This window comes from Xenopus laevis, chromosome 2L, assembly GCF_017654675.1.
Source record: "Xenopus laevis strain J_2021 chromosome 2L, Xenopus_laevis_v10.1, whole genome shotgun sequence".
Lineage (NCBI taxonomy): Eukaryota > Metazoa > Chordata > Amphibia > Anura > Pipidae > Xenopus > Xenopus laevis.
The window spans coordinates 41092225-41112934 of NC_054373.1; the positions used below are offsets into that span (position 1 = coordinate 41092225).

Consider the following 20710-nt stretch of genomic DNA (forward strand, 5'->3'; position numbering starts at 1 on the left):
AAAGGAAACCTAACGCTTAAAATGAATAGGGGATAAAAATGCCACGTTTTATATACTGGACTTATTGCACCAGCCTAAAGTTTCAGCTTCCCAACAGCTGCAATGATCCAGGACTTCAAACTTGTCACAGGGGGTCACCATCTTGAAAAGTGTCCGTGACACTCACATGCTCAGTGGGCTCTGAGCAGCTGTTGAGAAGTTAAGCTTAGGGGTCGTTGCAAATTATCAAGCAGAAAATGAGGTTGGCCTGCAATGTTAGCTGATGGCACAAGGCCGATTATTGAATTCTCATGCTAGTTGCACTGGTTTCTGTGCTGCCATGTAGTAATTATCTGTATTAATTACTAATCAGCCTTATATTGTAACATTTCTATTCTATGTGTACTGTATATTGTGAGTCAGTCCCTAAGCTCAATAAGTGACAGCAGCCTGAAGCATGTGAAGTGAATCATGTGAAGCTACTGGGGCATCTTTGTAGACACAGATCTTTACTGCTAAAGGACCGTGGTTGCCTGGGGTGGTACAGAAGCCCAAAACATAATGTACAATATTTCAAGCTACTTCTTTAGCTACGCTTTAGTTCTCCTTTAAGGCCCAACAGGACTGGAACTGGACAGCACTAATGAAGACAGACATTACATACATAGTGCAAGCAAATCTTTCTGTGATGGGGAATAGTGTCCATGAAGCAAATACATTATGTGCTGAAAGGCTGGCGCCCTTCAAACGCAATCATAAAAGTACCTCATTCATCTCTCCCAAACTCAATAGAAAATAGTCTGTATAATAATAATAATACACAATATTCTGGAGTGAGATGTAAGGGCCCATATATACATGTCATGGCATAGTATACTGGTCTGTAGGAATATGTTTTTATTTCCTGCTGTCTTTTGTTTTCTTATACCAAATTGCAATATTCATTTATATAAAATTTTCTATATATATATATATAAAGACTGAGCCTTTTTTATTGCTGTCTAATAAGAATGCCCCCCGCTCAGGTGTTCACAATAACCTGTGCACCCCTACTTTCCCTTCTTAAATATACCAATATAAAAGCCACAACCTGCCTATTATTCCATGCTGAAGGCATGGTAGTCACAAATGATAACATACAGGCACATTCAACCAAACTGCAGCTGACACAAACCCAGCAGCTACACTGGACTGTCTTTACTCTATTCCTGCAAATAATTAATTTATAAAACAAAAACTAAAATAGATTTAAATGAACGCATGCATTAGACAAACCTAACAAGCAGACACGTCACGTAAAATAGAAAATATAAAAAGCTAAAGGTCATCTCTGTACAATGACATTTGTGCAGCTGGTGTGCCATTCTCTACTATCAGATGGTAAATTACTACTCTACACAGCCATGATCGACTAGATTTACAGCAATCCAGCTCTTGTAGAGCAGCAGTTGCAGCAACAACACAGGGTGACCACTGGAATGTACAAGCGCTTATTGCCATAGATTAAATGTGCGTTAGAAAAATAGTCTAACAAAAAATAGCATGAACCCTTTTCATTCTATATATACACACACATTAGTGCAAACTATATTCTTTCCTTTTCCACCACAAAGGATCAACCTAAACTGGCCCAGCCACCCACAGAGGCTTACCCGGGGAGCTACTAAAGTTACAAAGAGAGCCACGCAAGGTGAACGGGTCTCATTAATAAAACCCCCTTATTATCATATTCTCCACAATCTCCTATTTGTACTGCAAGGAAATATGTTGTGTTGTTCCCAACAGATTGCCCAGGTCTATTAAGTTTTGTATTTGGAGGCATCCCGTGGCTCCCTGCTTGGATTGCTCCAGTCGTCTGCTTCGGCGGCATTCTTGTAGTGTCGCCACGCAGACTTGTTAAAGACAGGGAGTCTTTCAAATGATTCGCTGGAAACGGCCTAAATGAAAAAAAAAAACATAAATTGGACGGCATTAATGGGAGAGACAAGAAGTCGGGATTTGTTGAGTGCAGCAACTGAAAGTGGAGGATTATATTATAGCCAAAAATTTGTTTAGAATTGTAATGGGTATTTTCAATCAACCCCAGGACCTGATTTCCTTAAGAGTAACACTTTTGGCCAAAATGCTTGATTTTCAGTGATGCAGCCAACTGAACTTGCATCACTGGGCGTTGGATCCTTGTATGTGTTTGGAATAAATATTTATTCCTAGTATTGGAGTGCCGTCCTTCCTTTGGATGTCTATGTCAACTGAACTTGCAGGCCAGACTCGATCATGACATCTCACTGCTGCCTGTGATTTGCAGGTCTCCGCCCATGATGCATTATGGGAGAATTAAAACTCTTATTTTGGTATCTAGGCAGTGCTGTGTGTATGGCATGAGACAAGTAAATACCTTTTGATATCAGAAGGCTTCAGAAGGCTTGTATAAAGTAGGGATGCACCGAATCCAGGATTCGGTTTGGGATTTGCCCTTTCTGAGCAGGATTTGGCCGAATCCTTCTGCAAATTAGAGGCAGGGAGGGAAACTGCGTGACTTTTTGTCACAAAACAAGGAAGTAAAAAAAATGTTTTCCCCTTCCCACCAATTTGCATATGCAAATTAGGATTCGGTTGAATCCTTCGCAAAGGATACGGGGGTTCCGCCAAATCCAAAATAGTGGATTGGGTGCATCCCTAGTATAAAGAAATGCAAGCAGCAACATGCCCTGGGTATGTTGGGCCTGGAAGTTTGTATTTCTGTACCATGGAAACTAGCTCAATTGGGTCAGTATACCTTTATTTACATGGTTAAACCAACCCATTACACTATGAATGTTTAAATTCTTACATACCTTAAGATAGATAACAGCATCAGTCCCAACACCTTCCATGGAATAGAGCTTGAGGTCTCCTTGGAAATACCGGGCATACAGTCTTGAGATGGGCAGGCCATAGCCAAATCCAGCCTGCAAATCAACAATTCAATTAAAATTTGTATTTTCCACCACAAAACTATTGCTTGTTCTTGAGACTTAAAGGAGAACTAAAGCTTAACTAAAGAAGTAGGCTAGAAATATGTTGTGCTTCTGTACCAGCCCAAGGCAATACAGCCCTTTAGCAATAAAGATCTGTCTCTCCAAAGATGCCCCAGTAGCTCCCCATCTTCTTTTCTGCTGATTCACTGCACATGCTCTGTGTTGCTGTCACTTATTGAGCTTAGGAACCGACTCAAAATACACAATATGCATAGAATATAACTGTCACAATATAAGGCTGATTAGTAATTAATACAGATAATTACTACATGACAGCACAGAAACCAGTGAAACTAGCATCAGAATTTAATAGTCAGCTCTGTAGCATCAGCTTATACAGTATTACAGGCCAACCTCATTTTCTGCTTGATCATTTGTGACGACCCCTAAGCTTAGCTTCTCAACAGCTGCTCAGAACCCACTGAGCATGTGAGTGTCACAGACACTTTCCAAAATTGTGACCCCCTGTGACAAGTTTGAAGTTCTGGATCATTGCTGCTATTAAGAAGCTGAAACTTTAGGCTGGTGCAATAAGATCAGTATATAAAATATGGCATTTTTAGCCACATTCATTTTTAGGGTTTAGTTCTCCTTTAACTCTGTACACTGGGCTATTATCATCAAGCACCATCATTTGCCATTTAGACAACATTGGCCTCATTTACTTAAAGCAATTGCCAGAAAGAACAACTTTTTAAGGGGTCTTTACCTCCCTCTGTCAAGTGTAGACCCCTAGAAACATTGTTCTTTGTGGCAAGACCTGTCTTAATAATTTACATTTGCATTGCATGATTAAGTGAGTGCTTTGACTTGTTCTGTATGAAACTGATGTCTATTCCTTTGATGTCTTTTTTTTTTTTTTTTTGCAGCTTGGAAGCCTAATGTGTTAATGCTTCATCCCTATTTTTTCACTTCAAATTCCAGCTGTAGCTTTACATGCCCATATACTGACCATACTGCCCATCTGTCTTTGGCAGCTAAAGGCGTGACACCCAAAGTATTAAAATCAGTTACTTCCAGGTGCTATACTTATTTATCTCAAGCATCACATACAGGACCATAAATATGATTCACTGTGCATAATAAAACACTAATATACTATTCTATTCATATCTTTTCTGTTTATGTGCCACCTTATAAGGCTGAAACATTATCTATCTTGGGTATGAAGTGCAACTTCAAAGTCATTTATTAAAAAAACAATAAACAACAAGAACACATACCAATGGAACCGCCCTGCTTGGTTCCAGGCTTGGTCTTGGTGCCGTTGAATACATGTAATTAAAGAGACGATCAATTTTTCTCAAGGGCACCCCGCCCCCTTTATCACTTATCTGCAGGGGGACAAAAAAGAAAAAATAGTGAATATATATACAAAAGCCTGTTACAGTCCCACACAAGGGACTTTTTGTTTTTGTATGCCTATGATTAAGGGAGTCTTTTTCTCGAAACGCGTAAGGCTAAGCTGTTAATCCTCTTGTTGCAAAAAACCTTTTCTATTTTATCTGGAGTGCCGCCTGATCGTATTGTTGATTGGACAGTCCCACACATGCCATCCAATGATCCAAATGCCAGCCAAATTCCAGCACAATCATGATTGTTCATTAGTTCAATTCAGTTTGCAGAATGATCCAGTGCATCTATGCACAATAGCGCGTGTGTTCTTTTGAACAAAGTTAAAAATGTAAAGTAGTAAACTGATGTTTTTGCAACGTGTGCTGATGTAGGAGTACTGAGCTGACATAGGAGTACTGAGCTGATGTAGGAGTATTGAGCTGATGTAGGAGTACTGAGCTGATGTAGGAGTATTGGGCTGATGTAGGAGTATTGAGCTAATGTAGGAGTACTGAGCTGATGTAGGAGTACTGAGCTGATGTAGGAGTATTGAGCTGATGTAGGAGTAATAAGCTGATGTAGAAGTATTACGCTGATGTAGGAGTACTGAGCTGATGTAGGAGTACTGAGCTGATGTAGGAGTACAGAGCTGATGTAGGAGTACAGAGCTGATGTAGGAGTAATAAGCTGATGTAGGAGTATTGAGCTGATGTAGGAGTATTGAGCTGATGTAGGAGTACTGAGCTGATGTAGGAGTATTGAGCTGATGTAGGAGTACTGAGCTGATGTAGGAGTACTGAGCTGATGTAGGAGTACTGAGCTGGTGTAGGATTACTGAGCTGATGTAGGAGTATTGAGCTGATGTAGGAGTAATAAGCTGATGTAGGAGTATTGAGCTGATGTACAGTAGGAGTACTGAGCTGATGTAGGAGTATTGAGCTGATGTAGGAGTACTGAGCTGGTGTAGGATTACTGGGCTGATGTAGGAGTACTGAGCTGATGTAGGAGTACTGAGCTGGTGTAGGATTACTGAGCTGATGTAGGAGTACTGAGCTGATGTAGGAGTACTGAGCTGGTGTAGGATTACTGAGCTGATGTAGGAGTATTGAGCTGATGTAGGAGTACTGAGCTGGTGTAGGATTACTGAGCTGATGTAGGAGTACTGAGCTGATGTAGGAGTACTGAGCTGGTGTAGGATTACTGAGCTGATGTAGGAGTATTGAGCTGATGTAGGAGTACTGAGCTGGTGTAGGATTACTGAGCTGATGTAGGAGTATTGGGCTGATGTAGAAGTATTACGCTGATGTAGGAGTACTGAGCTGATGTAGGAGTACTGAGCTGATGTAGGAGTACAGAGCTGATGTAGGCATTTTTCAGTAGCAGTATACACAAAATGTCTCTGTCTTGGATATATTGATAATTGGTTGAGTGCAGAGGACCTCTTGTATTTGTCTATATGTATTTTTTGGTCACAGCCTCATTGCACCCCCACCTAATGGTTTTAAAAATTAGTGGTGAGCACAAATTTTATTTGTTTGAGCTGATGTAGGAGTACTGAGCTGATGTAGGAGTATTGAGCTGATGTAGGCATACTGAGCTGATGTAGGAGTATTGAGCTGATGAAGGAGTATTGAGCTGATGTAGGAGTCTTGAGCTGATGTAGGAGTATTGAGCTGATGTAGGAGTATTGAGCTGATGTAGGAGTATTGAGCTGATGTAGGAGTCCTGAGCTGATGTAGGAGTATTGGGCTGATGAAGGAGTATTGAGCTGATGTAGGATTATTGAGCTGATGTAGGAGTATTGAGCTGATGTAAGAGTATTGAGCTAGGAGTATTGAGCTGATGTAGGAGTAGAAGTGCAATGAAGAGCATGGCTAGGGAAAGCCTGGGGTTTACAGTATTCTTATATCAGCCATTCAGGCTATGGAAACACATACTTCTGTAAGAGTAATTCTTTATGAAAAGCAAATGTCAGTACAGGACTAGTGCCGATTTAAGCCCCGAACACAGGTCAGATATTACAAATATCCCATGTGCCACTGTTGCCTGAACAGTTCCCTTCTTAGCCAAGTGCATATTCCAAGTGGTTAACATTAGGGATGCACTGAATCCATTATTTGGGATTCAGACAAATCCCTGAATCCTTTGTGAAAGAGTCTGCCAAATATGCAAATTAAGGGTGGGAAAGCAAAAAGTGAAAGAAAATATGACTTTCTTGTTTTATGATGAAAAATCATGTGATTTCTCTTCCTGTTGCTAATTTGCATACGCAAATTAAGATTCGGTTCGCCAATCACAAGGATTCGGCCAAATTCAAATTCCTTCTGAAAAAAGGCAGAATACTGTTAGAATCCTGGATTCAGCGCATCCCTAGTTAACATACTGTACATCTCTAACAAGAAGCGGCCTCTGTTGGACACATTTCAGCCTGGAGCCTGCCTGTACCATTCTCAGTATTGAGTTTGTATGCACTAGGAACCTGCCTGCCATTACTGAGTCTTCAGTGCTATTTTCTTACCCTTATAGACAGATCTTCTTTTCCCAGTGTGACCAGTGCCGTTATCGGGGGCATGGCATCAGTTTTGCCTTCGTGGAGCTCGACGGTGGCTCTCATTGAGTTCTAGTGTCAAGAAATTGTTATCGTTAGTCAACTGAAATAAGACAGCAAAGCAACTTCCCAAGCCCAATCCCAAGTCGATTTACTTAAAGAGAAAGTTGACCTTTAAAGTTACGTTTTAGTCTACTGCACATACATTTGAGTATATTCCACCAAGTATTTGAGACAAATGACACAGGTACAATGCCAGGTCCCCAGTAATTTAAAAACAGGGGGTGCTCCACACCGTATATATCAATATAGTTAAAAGTTGAAAAGTGGTGTTGTATCACTACAACTGGTTTGAAATCGGTATAATTTTTCCTTTATTTTATAATGCTCGAAACAGCATCACAGAAAATACAAAAACAAATATAATAACAATATAAGTAAGTATAAAATCCTCTACTACAAGGGGCATCCTCCTTAATTAAAATGTACCATCCATAAAATAGATTTATATAGGATTGAATTCTGGCTACACAGGCATAATCTTTTACACAAATTGTGAGTTATAGTACAACAACATGTTAAAGAATCCTCCTCCATGCCTATATGTAGTGCAGAATTCCTGATACACAGGCATAATCCTTCACACAAGTTGTGAGTTCTAGTATAACAGTATGCGTGAAAAGTCAATAGGATATCAGCACAATTTGCAAAATGCCCCACAACGATTTGGGAAAGATGGGAAATTGTGATTATTGTAGGTTAAGCAGATGCACTCATGCTGTACGATTTTGGAGAGGAGATAACATTTTGAAGAAGTGCTTGGCTCAAACTACACACCTCACAAACTGACCTAGAAGATGCAGGGGCAGAAACTGATTGCTTTAGGGTAATGACGTACCATACACAATCTTATCATTCAGGATTCGGTTCGGGACTCGGACAGGATTAGGCCTTTTTCAGCAGGATTCGGATTCAGCCGAATTCTTCTGGCTGGCCGAGCCAAATCTGAATTAGCATATGCAAATTAGGGACGAGGAGGGAATCGCGTGACTTTTTCTCACAAAGCAAGGAAGTAAAATATGTTTTCCCCTTTCCACCTAATTTGTATATGCAAATTAGGGTTAGGATTCGGTTTGGTTCCAATCTTTTGCAAAGGATTCAGGTTTTCTTCGGTGCATCCCTATCATTTATGGCACCCTTCAGACCGGGGGTTCCCAAACTTTTTTTACCTGTGAGCCACATTCAAATGTAAAAAGAGTCGAGGAGCAACACAAGCATGAACAATGTTCCTGGTGTGGTGCCAAGTAAGTGTTGTGATTGGCCATTTGGTAGCCCCTGTGTGGACTGGCAGCCTATAGAAGGCTCTGTTTGGCAGTATCTGGTTTATATGCAACCAAAACTTGCCATCAGCTCCAAGCCAAGAATTCAAAAATGAGCTCCTGCTTTGAGACCACTGGGAGCAACATCCAAGGGGTTGGTGGGCAACATGTTACTCACGAGCAACTGGTTGGGGATCCCTCTTTAGATTATTGGGTCTGCACTCTGGCTATACAGTAATGGCTGTCAGTCATCCACACAATCTGCCAGTGTGCGTCGAGTTTGAGTTTATACTCAGGTGTGGTGTCCAGGTGTTGGATTACATTTTGGGGACACGCAGTAAACAACATTATAGGGGAAAAAATGCAAATAATGGAGAAAGTGTGTGCCAGTGGATCTGAGCACAGTGATTTTAGGAACAATGCATCATTTGTGGCCTAATACATTAACCTGCATCTTAACCGTGCGCTATTGTGTTGTGAAAGGTATCTCTTTGTGCAGAGACCTTTAGATTGAACACCTTCATTTCCTATACATATTTATACTGTACCAAAGTGCAAATATCTGGTGGCTGTCCCATTAAATGTAGTACACACAAACATTATTTCTTACAAATGTGCCTTTCCCAGAATCAACATAATTACAGCGCTGTGCAACAAGGAGACTGAACTCAAGTCTTCTCCGAGTCAAAATTACTACTTTCCGCTCCTATGATTGCTAATTATAAAAGTAAAATAACAAGGTAATAGGCTTAACATCTGAATAAAGTAGCTATTTAAATGCCCAATTATTAATAAAATTGTTGCTTAAGGACTTCACGTAAGAAAGCACCATAATATATCTTTGTGGAACCTGCCAATCTTTCCTTATGAAATGAAATGCTGGCTGCTATTCACCACCCAAGAAGTGTTATCCCTTATTATAGCAGGAAATTACTCTGTAACAGTGTTGAACTAGAGCCAGGTTTAGGATAGCGATACCAATAATTCAGAATAATTATGGTGGGGTGTTTTATCCAAACCAGATTCCACTAAACACTGCTATTAATTGGCTGTCGGAAAGCATATACTCTGAGAAAGCAGTTAAGAGAAACCCCCATTGGCACTGCAAGGTTGAACGTAACCAGGGGGATATTTAGGGATAGGGAAAGTGGTTTTACATTTGCTGTTTGCAGCCATTCTCCTCATATATCATATGCTTAGCTTAGATACGGGATCCGTTATCAAGAAACCCAATATTCAGAAATCTCCAAATGACAGGAAGGCCGTCTCCCATAGATTCCATTTTAATCAAATAATTTTAATTTTTAGAAATGATTTCCTTTTTCTCTGTAATAATAAAACAGTACCTTGTACTTGATCCTTAAACTATCTGTTGCTCAAGTATTCATTTTGGGAGTATAGTTTTCCGTTAATAAACTAGAAACAATGCAGCTTTAACCTCTCCCTTTAAGTCAGCTGTTTATATAATAGAACCACCCTGCGTTCTGCTTTCCTGACTTTTTACATCGTCCAAATACAGAGGAAGGTTTAACTCCTTTTTTATTCTTATTAATCTTGTATCCATCTGCCCAGCAATTCCAAACTACATCCAGCACAGTGTAACATCTTATCAAAAGTCTAGCTGCCAGGCTGAACAACAGATTGGGCATTTCTAGTTCTTCTCTTTTTTTTTAAAGCTGTAATCCTTATGTTGAATTTAGATTGAAATTTTAGAACTACACCTGCCCTAATATAGAAGATGATTCTAACTTAGCTTGGGGGTCGCCTGTGGAGAAATATCACAGTTTACCCCACTGATGGGATTTCTATCCTAAAGATCATATTCAGAGCAATTCTCCTCGAGTTCAATCTTTGTGGGCCATACGGATGAAATTGTGTCATTCTGAACAGCTTAATGGTTCACTGCTCCCATAAATTAGCTATGTATTGTGATACCACAAGTATTTCACACTGTCGATTCTATATGCACAGAAAAACCTACCTTAAATAGCTCAAACAGCATATGAAACAGATGGGAGGGCACATAAACAACATGGAGAGGTCTGCCAGGGGCCTTGGCTTAAAGAAAAAAAGAATCTGGGTTAAATCACTGATAAAAAACAATACAGCATACATAAACTTATTTAATGTTACAAACAATATTAATTTAAAGGGGTTATTTATCAAAGTCCGAATTTATCTCAATATTTGCTACAAACTCCGATCAAATCCGCTTGGGTTTTTTAAGCTGATTTATTATTACATTTTCCCGAAAATTTGCTTTGCTAGAAAAAAAATCAGATTTTCACATTTTTTCCGGACTTTTTCATCCGATTTTCAATTTTTTTTCGTAAATTTTGGATGAATTCAAAAAAATCATTGGGACTTCTCCCATTGACTTATATGCAACCTCGACAGGTCTGAGTTGCCGGATTTTCAGATTCTGACTTTTCCATCCTCTGGGTTTCATAAATTCTAATAAAATTTGAATTTTAAAGAATTGCATTCAGAGTTTAGTAAATAACCCCCTAAGAGTACACCAACATTTTGGAGTAAATCCAGGAAAACTGCAGTTTTTCTGGCCAGTTGATAATAAGACCTTGTTTTTTTCACAAACTTAATTCTCTATTGTGTTAAGTTGATTGAAATGAACAGCAGGTAGTTTCGTTTTAAATTTGTTTTAATTAGCAGTATAAAAACTGGGAATATCATGAAAACTAAAAAGAAATAATAAAATGGATTCAAAAGTGATCACATGAGTTACGTTTTCTGCAATTTTACAGTACGGGTGTGGGATCTGTTATCCAGAATGCTCGAGACCTGAAGTTTTCTGGATAAGGGATCTTTCAGTGATTTGGATTTCAATGCCTTAAGTCAGCTAAAAAATATTTAAACATGAATTAAACCCAATAGGATTGTTTTGCCTCCAATAAGAATTCATTATACAGTATATTAGTTAGGATCAAGTACAAAAGAAAAAAGGAAATCATTTTTTAAATGGTTAATTAATTGATTAAATTGGAGTCTATCAGAGATGGCATTCACGTAATTCAGATCTTTGTGGATAATGGATTTCCAGATAATGGATACCATATCTGTAATTTGTTTCTAAGGTTTCTATTTCCTCTAACTGAAGGCATGCAGACTGCCAAATATTAAGCAATTTAAAACAGTACAGTTTCCCTTGAATCTCAGCTAAACTCTAACATTCACATAATGCAGCTGGCAAAACCTTTTGAATAGGCAGTAGGTGCCAGCTATTACTTTCTGCTGGCAATTACATTTAAAGCTAAAAGGCATACATTAAATAAAATGTAATTTTTCAGAACATAAAAAGAAACATCTCTTAACAGCCATTTAAAACATTGTATAGGCGGGATACAGGAGGTTAGCTAAATACTAAAAATTATTTTTAAATATGATGCAGTACTTTTTTTTCTTGGGTGAAGACTTTCTAAGTGCAAGTTGCCATTAGGACTACTATCCCAGGCAACTGTTTGCATCTCTGCATCTTTAAAGGCACCTGATTTTAACATGCGTTATGGACAGATTTGGCTAGGCAATTTGACAAACTATAAAGTAAAGTTTTTTGAGACTGACCAAGTATATGAGGAGGCCCAGGTGCTCTCCCCAGAGTCTTCATCTTGAGGGAGCGGATATCACGGTGTTGTTTGTAGAGCAGGCACTCAAACAGCAATCCTCCAGGCAGTTGCAGTTAAAAAAAAAAAAGTATTTATTGAAGTACAAGCATGGATCAAAGCCTTATGCTTTTCGTGTTCTCACAACACTTAATCATAGGCTATGATTAAGTGTTGTGAGAACACGAAACGCGTAAGGCTGCAAACCATGCTTGTACTTCAATAAATACTTTTTTAACTGTAACTGCCTGTTGGATTGCCCTTTAAAGTGCCTGCTCTCAGTGGCGTAACTAGATGTTATTGGGCCCCACAGCAAATTAATTTTAGAGCCTCAAACATATCCAGAGGTTGTCCTGTTTTACCAAAATCTATTGAAATTGTGTTTGAATTTGAGCCTCATGGGGCCCCCTATACCTCCTGGGCCCCCTGCAGCCGCAGGGTCTGCTTCCTCTATAGTTACGCCGCTGCCTGCTCTACAAACAACACGAGACGATAAAGTAATCCTATTGCATTGCAGTTGAACTGTCATGAAAGAAAACATGATTTTAATCATCACAAGAAAGCTACTGAAAATACTTGGCTGGGAACTAAGGCTCAGCAGGGTACCTTTGTCTTATATAAAGTAGAAAGAACTGTATCTTCCCTGTATAGAGGAGGACTAAGTCATTGAGTCACAAGGGGACTATGCACAATAAAAGGGGACCTGTCACACTAAGAAATAATTCCAAATTCTATTGTATTGTGTTAGTTGAGCAAAATGTATTACACTATATAAATTGTTAAAATCTTGTTTCCTTCATACTTTTGGAATCCACAATTGGAGCATAGAGGCAGGAGGTTCATGTTTAATTTGAAACTAACTTGTTGTTTTTTTCTTACCCATGAACATAACATGTTAGACCTAATTAGAAATAAAAGATTACAGAGATGCCTGGTCTTCCCAGAGGTCATGCTCTAAAAGCACAAAAATCTGCTCAAAATTGCCAGACACAGCCAAAAAGTGGGGACATGTAGTGCATCCACACAGATTGCTGGCTAAGAATCTAGCACTGGACGACAGACATAAGCTGTTCTGATCAGTCATTGTGGCTGCCCCAATCAGTTGGTCAAAGGCTGAATACTCAGTGAAGTCCATAGAGATATGGGACCTGCTATCCAGAATGCTCAGGACCTGTGGTTTTCCGGATCTCCATAGCTTAAGCCTACTAAAAAAATAATTTAAACATTAAACCCAAGGTTAAATTATATCTTAGTTGGGATCGAGCACAAGGTACTGTTTTATTATTACAGATTAAAAGGAAATCAATTTAAAAAAATTAATTATTTCATTAAAATGGAATCTACGGAAAATGGACTTCCGGTAATTTGTAGCTTTCAGGATAAAAGATCCCATACATGTAGACACAGACTGCTATCTGTTACCAGAAAAGGGCATTATTTAAACCAACTATTGAAGGTAGATTTTTTTTATACTTTAAAAATTTCAAGCACCTTATCAAATACAAATCCTATAAATAATCAACAATGCGGAGGATACGTTACCATTAAACTCTTCAATCTTCAGCTCAGGGGCTGCCATATAATATTGCTCACACAGCATCTTTGCTGTTTCATAGGCATCTGTTTAAACAAAGCACATAGTATTAATAAGAATCATGGAAATGGCACTGGCATCTCACTATTCTCAAAATTACAGCAATACATTTAGGGGGTTATTTACTAAACTAAATTTTTTTCTGGTTGAGATTTTTGGACAAAAATTAGAATTTTTTGTGAGAAAAAAAAATCTTGACTCTTTAATACCCGGATGCTGCAAAATGCCCAAATACGAAAATCCGCCATCTCAGACTTATCAAGGCCATGCATAATTTGAAGATATCGTGTGCTGGGTTTAGCCTGATGATCCAATAAATTTGGAGTTTTCAGGCTAAACCCCCATTCGGGTTTTCGCTTGATTTTATCGAGTTTTTTCCCAATACGATTAATTTTAGTTATTTTATTAATAAATAAGGCAAAATCGGGGATGGGAGTTTCGTCTAATTTTTTTAATGAAAATAATGAGATAAAATCGGATTTTAGTACATAACCACCGTAGTAGATACAACTGGTACTTAATACAACACATAAAACGCCTTGTTCCCCTCTATAAAGGCTCTCTATAATGGCTAACTGAACAGAGGGGTTGGCAGACACACAACATGTGGGGGCCCATTTACTTAGTTCGAGTGAAGGAATAGAATAAAAAAAAACTTGAATTTCGAATGTTTTTTTTGGCTACTTCGACCATCGAATGGGCTACTTCGACCTTTCCACTACCACTCTAACTAAAAATCGTTCGACTATTCGACCATTCGATAGTCGAAGTACTGTCTCTTTAAAAAAAAACTTTGACCCCCTAGTTCGCCACCTAAATGCTACTGAAGTCAATGTTAGCCTATGGGGAAGGTCCCCATAGGCTTTGCTGTCTTTTTTAGGTCGAAGAAAAATCGTTTGATCGATGGATTAAAATGATATTCGAAGTCAAAGGATTTAAATTCGGCAGTCGAATATCGAGGGTTAATTAACCCTCGATATTCGACCATAAGTAAATTTGCCCCTTAATATCTGGCTCCCTGACAGCCATCGATGAGCAGGGCATAAGAACTGGTAGCTGATCTTGTCCTGGCTTCAAGTGCCTGTTGATCTCTGCCAGAAAAGCAGACATTGAATATGACATGGATAAAGGTGGCCTGGACATTCACATGCAAAGGAGTGTTGGCATTTCCTTGAAGGTTTGAAAAAGAATAACTTTTAAACAAAGTATTTTAAGGCAAATGTCTTATCAAAACCAGGTGGGACCCTAGTTTTAAAAAGACATTTACAATGCTGTAACATTTTGTCTTGAGTAAAGGAGCTGACTCCAAGTGCAAAAAAACCCTCCAATGTGACATTACCGCAAATAGAAATTTCGTCTTTCTTTGTGCCCGCCACTGTATTTTGTTTTTATAAAAATAAAACCATTTTTTTTAAAAATGCTCAGTATCTGTGAGTCTTCCCCCAGATAAAAAGGGCATATTTCCATAATTCTTACCTTTCACCACTTCTGGTACGTTACAGGTGGGATCAATGCTGCCTATGTGTTTTGGATGAGCGGGATTAATGTCCCCTCCAAAGAGCAGAGCTGTTAAATAAAATTGAAAAATATATTTTTTTTAAAATCTATGAATAAATCACAGAGCTATATAAATATTACACCACTTTTTTGTCTGTGTTCCAATATAAAGAAAGCACAGGACAGCCTATGGAACCCCGGCTGGCTAGGTAAGACTTACACACATTCAAATCACAACTAAGAAAAAAGCGGATCAGCATGATTGTCTTTTTAAGGGAACTACCCTAAACACATGCCTTGCCTCTGAGGAAGCTGATTGGCTCAGCGAAACGCGTCAGGAGGAGGAGGTGACATTGCGGTGAGCTGCAGGGAAGAACCACGAAAGAGAAAGGAACGCCGGCAAACTCCTCTTTCTGGACCCAATTGGGAAACCTGCTAAAAACTTACTTATAGGTGACAAACCTCATGGAAACAAATGTGAGTTCAATGTTTTAAAAGATTTTTTATTCTCAAAAATAAAACAGTATTACTATATGATATGGGATTATTGTATCTTAAAAGTGTTCTGTGGAGCAAGGGAGATTACTATTGAATACTATGCATAATAATTACAACTACTGTCTTGGCATTTTGGCCAAATCTGGTGAAGGTTTCCGGAATAAGCATATATGTATGTTTTCTTTAAAGGGGAACTTGCACAAGATAATTTTTTCTTCCCAACACAGGGTGCTATTTGAGGAAACTCAATGTACTACACTATATTTTGTTTTGTTTTCTGGTTTGTCTATTGCCCTAGGCGCTGATCCACTTTTTACATGTCTGTGCAGCCACGCACCACACAAATCACATCATAAAGTTCGCTGATGACACGACTGTGGTGGGTCTCATCAGCAATAATGACGAGTCACCATACAGAGAGGAGGTGCAGCAGTTAACAGACTGGTGCAAAGCCAACAACCTGTCTCTCAATGTAGACAAAACAAAGGAGATGGTTGTTGACTTTAGGAAGGCAATGGGGTATATTTATCAAAGAGTGAAGTTAATAGTGAAGTTCCGCCACTAGAGTGAAATTCCGCCACTTCCCATTCATTTCTATGGGGTTTTTATAGGCGTATTTATCCAAGGGTGAACTTTCACTTTCACCCATTGATAAATACGCCTTTCAAAATCCCATAGAAATGAATTGAGAGCTGCGGAATTTCACTCTAGTGGCGGAACTTCACTCTTTGATAAATTTAACCCTAGGAGTGACCACCTGCCACTATACGTTGACGGCTCTAATGTAGAGATTGTCAAAAGCACCAAATTCCTTGGTGTCCACCAGGTGGAGAACATCACCTGGTCCCACAACACCAGCTACTTAGCCAAGAAAGCCCAGCAGTGCCTCAACTTCCTGCGCAAGCTGAGGAAATCCCATCTCCCACCATCCATACATTCTACAGAAGGACTATCGAGAGCATCCTGAGCAGCTGTATCACTGTCTGGGCTGGAAACTGCACTGTCATGCAGCGCAAGACCCTAAAGAGGATAGTGAAGACAGCAGAGAAGATCATCGGTGTCTCTCTTCCTTCCATCACGGACATTTACACCACTCGCTGTATCCGTAAAGCCACCAGCATTGTGGCTGATCCAACACACCCCTCACACTCACTGTTCACACTCCTGCCATCTGGAAAAAGGTACCGAAAGAATTAGGGCCCTCACTACCAGACTGTGTAACTGTTTCTTCTCCCAACCATAAAGCTCCTGAATACTAAGGGACCGGACAGATCTCTCTCACACACACACACACACTCCATCTGACCTTACTATATACCACAACGTTACACAGCCACTGTACGCCATTGTATGGATGAATAGCCATTGGAAACAGTTGTTCCCTATGAGCACATCTGCACTTTGTCATGTTCTTTATTATGTTCTTGCTACTGTCATGTCACAATAATACACCCATGATGTCTGACATTTAGCATTATTTACTTAACATATTACATCTGCTGAGTGTGCACTGTATTGTCCTCTCCCTGCACTGTGCTGACCTGTCTTGCAGGAGTTGCCTATTTTTGCACTTGCACTTTTTTTCTGTTGTCCGGTACATCTATGTTGTGTTGTGTAGCACCATGGTCCTAGACCTAGAGGAACGTTGTTTCGTTTCACTGTGTACTGTACAAACGTATATGGATGAAATTACAATAAACTCAATCTTGACTACATTTGTGTGATTTTCGTGTACAGCTGAGAGACTGGAAAAGGATTGGCAAGAGAAAACAAACCTAGGACTAACTATTCTTATTTTTTCTATATTTATTTATTACGCACATTCAAGGTGCACTGACGGGTAAATCCTATTTTGCACCTCTCTGGAAAGAGAAGATAATACTTAAAGGCTACAGAGAATACACATAAAGTGACATTATCATTAAATATTTGTGTGTGAGACATGGTCACTGATTTGCTAAAGTAATATAAAATGATATTGTGAGACATATTAATCTCGCTCAGCTATGATATGGTGCCAGGCATAAATACTGATTAATAACAAGCAGGGTCCGTTCCCAGTCACACAATGGACTATTCTAAGCCAGCAGCTCTATTTATTGGGGAATTATGGTTTCTATAGCTGCCTGGGAAAGGGGGTAAATGTTGAGGTGAAACAGGAAACACAAATGATCTCACTGAAACAGGAAACACAAATGATCTGATTGACTAACTCAGGAATAAATCGTTACTGGGAAAAAAAGCACTAAAGCTTTGCCAAGCACACTCTTACCCTATGGACTTCTGAACAAGGAAATAATCGTTTATCCCTTTCTGTTCAGGTTAAATGTAGAACACATGTTGCCAAATAAACACAAGGGATCATTTTTGGAAGTCCAGGTAAAGAAGTGCAGAGTTCTGAAGGGGAGCAAGAGCTAGCACTTCATTCCCTGGTCTGGCTGCAGTCTGCACCTCATACTGGATAAAAAATCTGCAGCACCCGACCCTAACCTGCCTTCCCTCAGCCCACATCCGACTTCCGGGTTCCTTTTATAGACCCGTGCCGACCCGTCCCGCTGATGACATCACAAAAGGGGCAGGGCGAGCAGGTGCACAGCTATGAAGCTGGAAGTGAGCATTTGAAGGTGGCGGGTGGGGAGAGCAGGAGAAGAGCTTTGCCCGCCACCCGCGAAGAGGAGTGCGCGGTCGAACCCATAAACCCACGGTTATCGGGCCGGCAGGCACATCACATCTGCAGCATCATAGTGCCATATAATTAACTATGTACAGCAGTAAACAGGTTAAAATAGTATTCTGCAGAAAGAATCTGGGTGTTCAGTTGCCATTACTTATGTTAGTGATCAAAGTGGTGCTACTCACTGCATTTCCCATTCTACTGAAATCTGGGAGGTGTAGAGCATTTTCATAGCCAGTGGTAATCTAAATGCTTTGTGTATTACAAGGATGGGGCCTGTTATATGGAAACCCATTATCTAGAAAGCTCTGAATTATGGCAAGGCCATCTCTCACAGAATCCATTTTACCCAATTAATCATTAAAAAATGATTTCCCTTTTCTCTGTAATGATAAAACAGGAACTTGTACTTCATCCAAACTAAGATATAATTAATCTTTATTGGAGGCAAAACAATGCTATTGGGTTCATTTAATGTTTAAATGATTTTTACTTAGACTTAAAGGGATTCTGTCATGATTTTTATGGTGTAGTTATTCTTAAATGACACCCTTTACACTGTAAATAATTGACTCTACCGTATAAAATTTAATTCCTAATCCTACAAGTGTATTTTTTTTATTTAAATATTAGTGTGTAGGCAGCCATCTTAGGTCAGGGAAGCTGTTATCTGGTTATGTTCCCATTGTTCTGCTGATGGGCTGCTGTGGGGGAAGGGAGGAGGGTGATATCAGTCCAACTTGCAGTACAGCAGTAAAGAGTGACTGAAGTTTATCAGAGCACAAGTCACATGACTGTGGGCTCATGGGACACACATATATAATTTAAGGATCGCACACCCAATTTTAACTTTTTTTTTTTTTTTTAAATTGGGTGTGCGATCCTTAAATGATATATGTGTATTCAGTTTTTGTAGGCTTCATTTAGGCTCCTTAGTCTTCTTGGGATCTGCACCCCAGAAATAAATTAATAAGGGTGTGCGCCTTCTAAATAATAATTCCCTGGGGGCTCATGGGAAACTGACAATATGTCTAGCCCCATGTCAGATTTCAAAATTAAATATAAAAACTATTTTTGTTTGCTCTTTTGAAAAACTGATTTAGTGCAGAAGTCTGCTGGAGCAGCACTATTAACTGAGCCATTTTAAAAAAAAACTTGTACCCATGACAGATATCCCCAGCTTTACTGTGAAACACAGATCATTTGCCTGTACAGCGGGGAGGGCATTTGCTACTTCAAGTCTGTTTGTTAATCACTGCAACCCTAGTAAAAAGAAGTCAGTGGTATTTTTGCAATTTTTTTGGAATTTTCTGCAATTTTGAGTTGAAAATAGCATTAGCCTAATCTGAATTTATTCGGCATTACAAGGATCCATGGGGGACTCACTGTGTTGATTGATGAGCATTCGGAAGGAAATCCTATTCATGTAGAATCGATCCAGAAAGTACTGGATGTTGCTGCTGACAAATGGGTCAAATCCATATTTCTCCTTGTATTCTATGACACCTTGGGCCATTGTAGGAACTACGTCATTGTGCCTATTTCTCACTTGGATGAGCACGTTTAAAAAGCTGAAAGGAGAAAAAGATGATTATTTTGCTTTAGCAAGGCATTTAGCTTAGATGTGTCAGTAATAAATTATTATTCTTACCTGGGCCTCAGGCACCCGCTATAAACTGTAAATACTGGGGAATGCAGCAGTAACTTAATCAGACCAGCTTGTGAAAATTCATTATTTTAAAATCCTGCTCAGCAAGTTGCATGTTTGTGCAGTGTCTGCTCCAGCTGATTGGGAATTTGTGTAACCAGCTGCCATGCATGGAAACTAAATCCACAGCCCCATCAGACTGCCATAGAAATCTGTGTGCAGTTTGGATATTTTAGAATGCAAGCTCATTAGGAGATTTCAGATGACTTTACACCTTCACCTTGCAAAGGTATAGTCATTGACTTCTGACTCACAATACAATCACAGCACTAGGGGTAACCATGAATATAAGATTGACTATGGACCCCAAAAATATGCCTACCCATAGACCCAAGTTTGGTAGGTTGTTTTTGTTTTCAAATGTCCACATTAGCCAAAACATCCCATGTTACTTGGCCCCCCCAGCCACGAAAGTCCTCAGGCTTGAAATTAGCTTTTGAGTACATTATAGATAATGGTATTTGCTGATCAGTTGCAAATGACATTACTATTTTTATTTGTTGTTTTTGAAAATGTGAAATTTGAAAATGTAAATAGAAAACTCCAAACAAAAAAATATAAACTTACAGTTTGCACAATGAACAAATAAAATTCCAAGCCCACCTAGAAAAGTATAATAAAAGAAAATTGGATTCTAAGCAACTTTCCAATAAACATGAATTTAATGAATTAAAGTTTCGGTAACTGTAGATGTGCTTTTTATTGAAAGCAGTATTTGTTTATACCTTTCTGTTCTTTGGTTCTGACTTAAAACAATGTAGCAGAGTTTCCTCCAGCTGGCTTCTGCTACATATCTTCGGGATTTAGACAAGCAGTGCAGAAAATATAAACAGACAGACAGTCTTTGCTTTCAGTTGCACTTATATTTTAAATCAGAAGCAGCCCCATCTCCACTGTCTCCAGAGCCACTGTGTTGGCAGGGGA

General features: G+C 39.2%; 1 protein-coding gene across 1 annotated transcript in view; it reads right to left on the bottom strand.

Moving 5' to 3' along the window:
- Window positions 1–469: 469 nt before the first annotated feature.
- The window catches only part of pdk3.L (pyruvate dehydrogenase kinase 3 L homeolog), a 45477-nt gene continuing 25236 nt past the window's right edge, over window positions 470–20710 (bottom strand). Inside the window, exons 4-11 of the mRNA XM_018246173.2 lie at window positions 19465–19649; window positions 14886–14975; window positions 13358–13435; window positions 10180–10256; window positions 6850–6951; window positions 4220–4330; window positions 2814–2927; window positions 470–1916 (exon numbers count right to left, since the gene is read on the bottom strand). Coding sequence (XP_018101662.1) covers window positions 1779–1916; window positions 2814–2927; window positions 4220–4330; window positions 6850–6951; window positions 10180–10256; window positions 13358–13435; window positions 14886–14975; window positions 19465–19649 — 895 coding nt within the window. The 3' untranslated portion in view covers window positions 470–1778. The remainder of the gene's footprint in view (window positions 1917–2813; window positions 2928–4219; window positions 4331–6849; window positions 6952–10179; window positions 10257–13357; window positions 13436–14885; window positions 14976–19464; window positions 19650–20710) is intronic.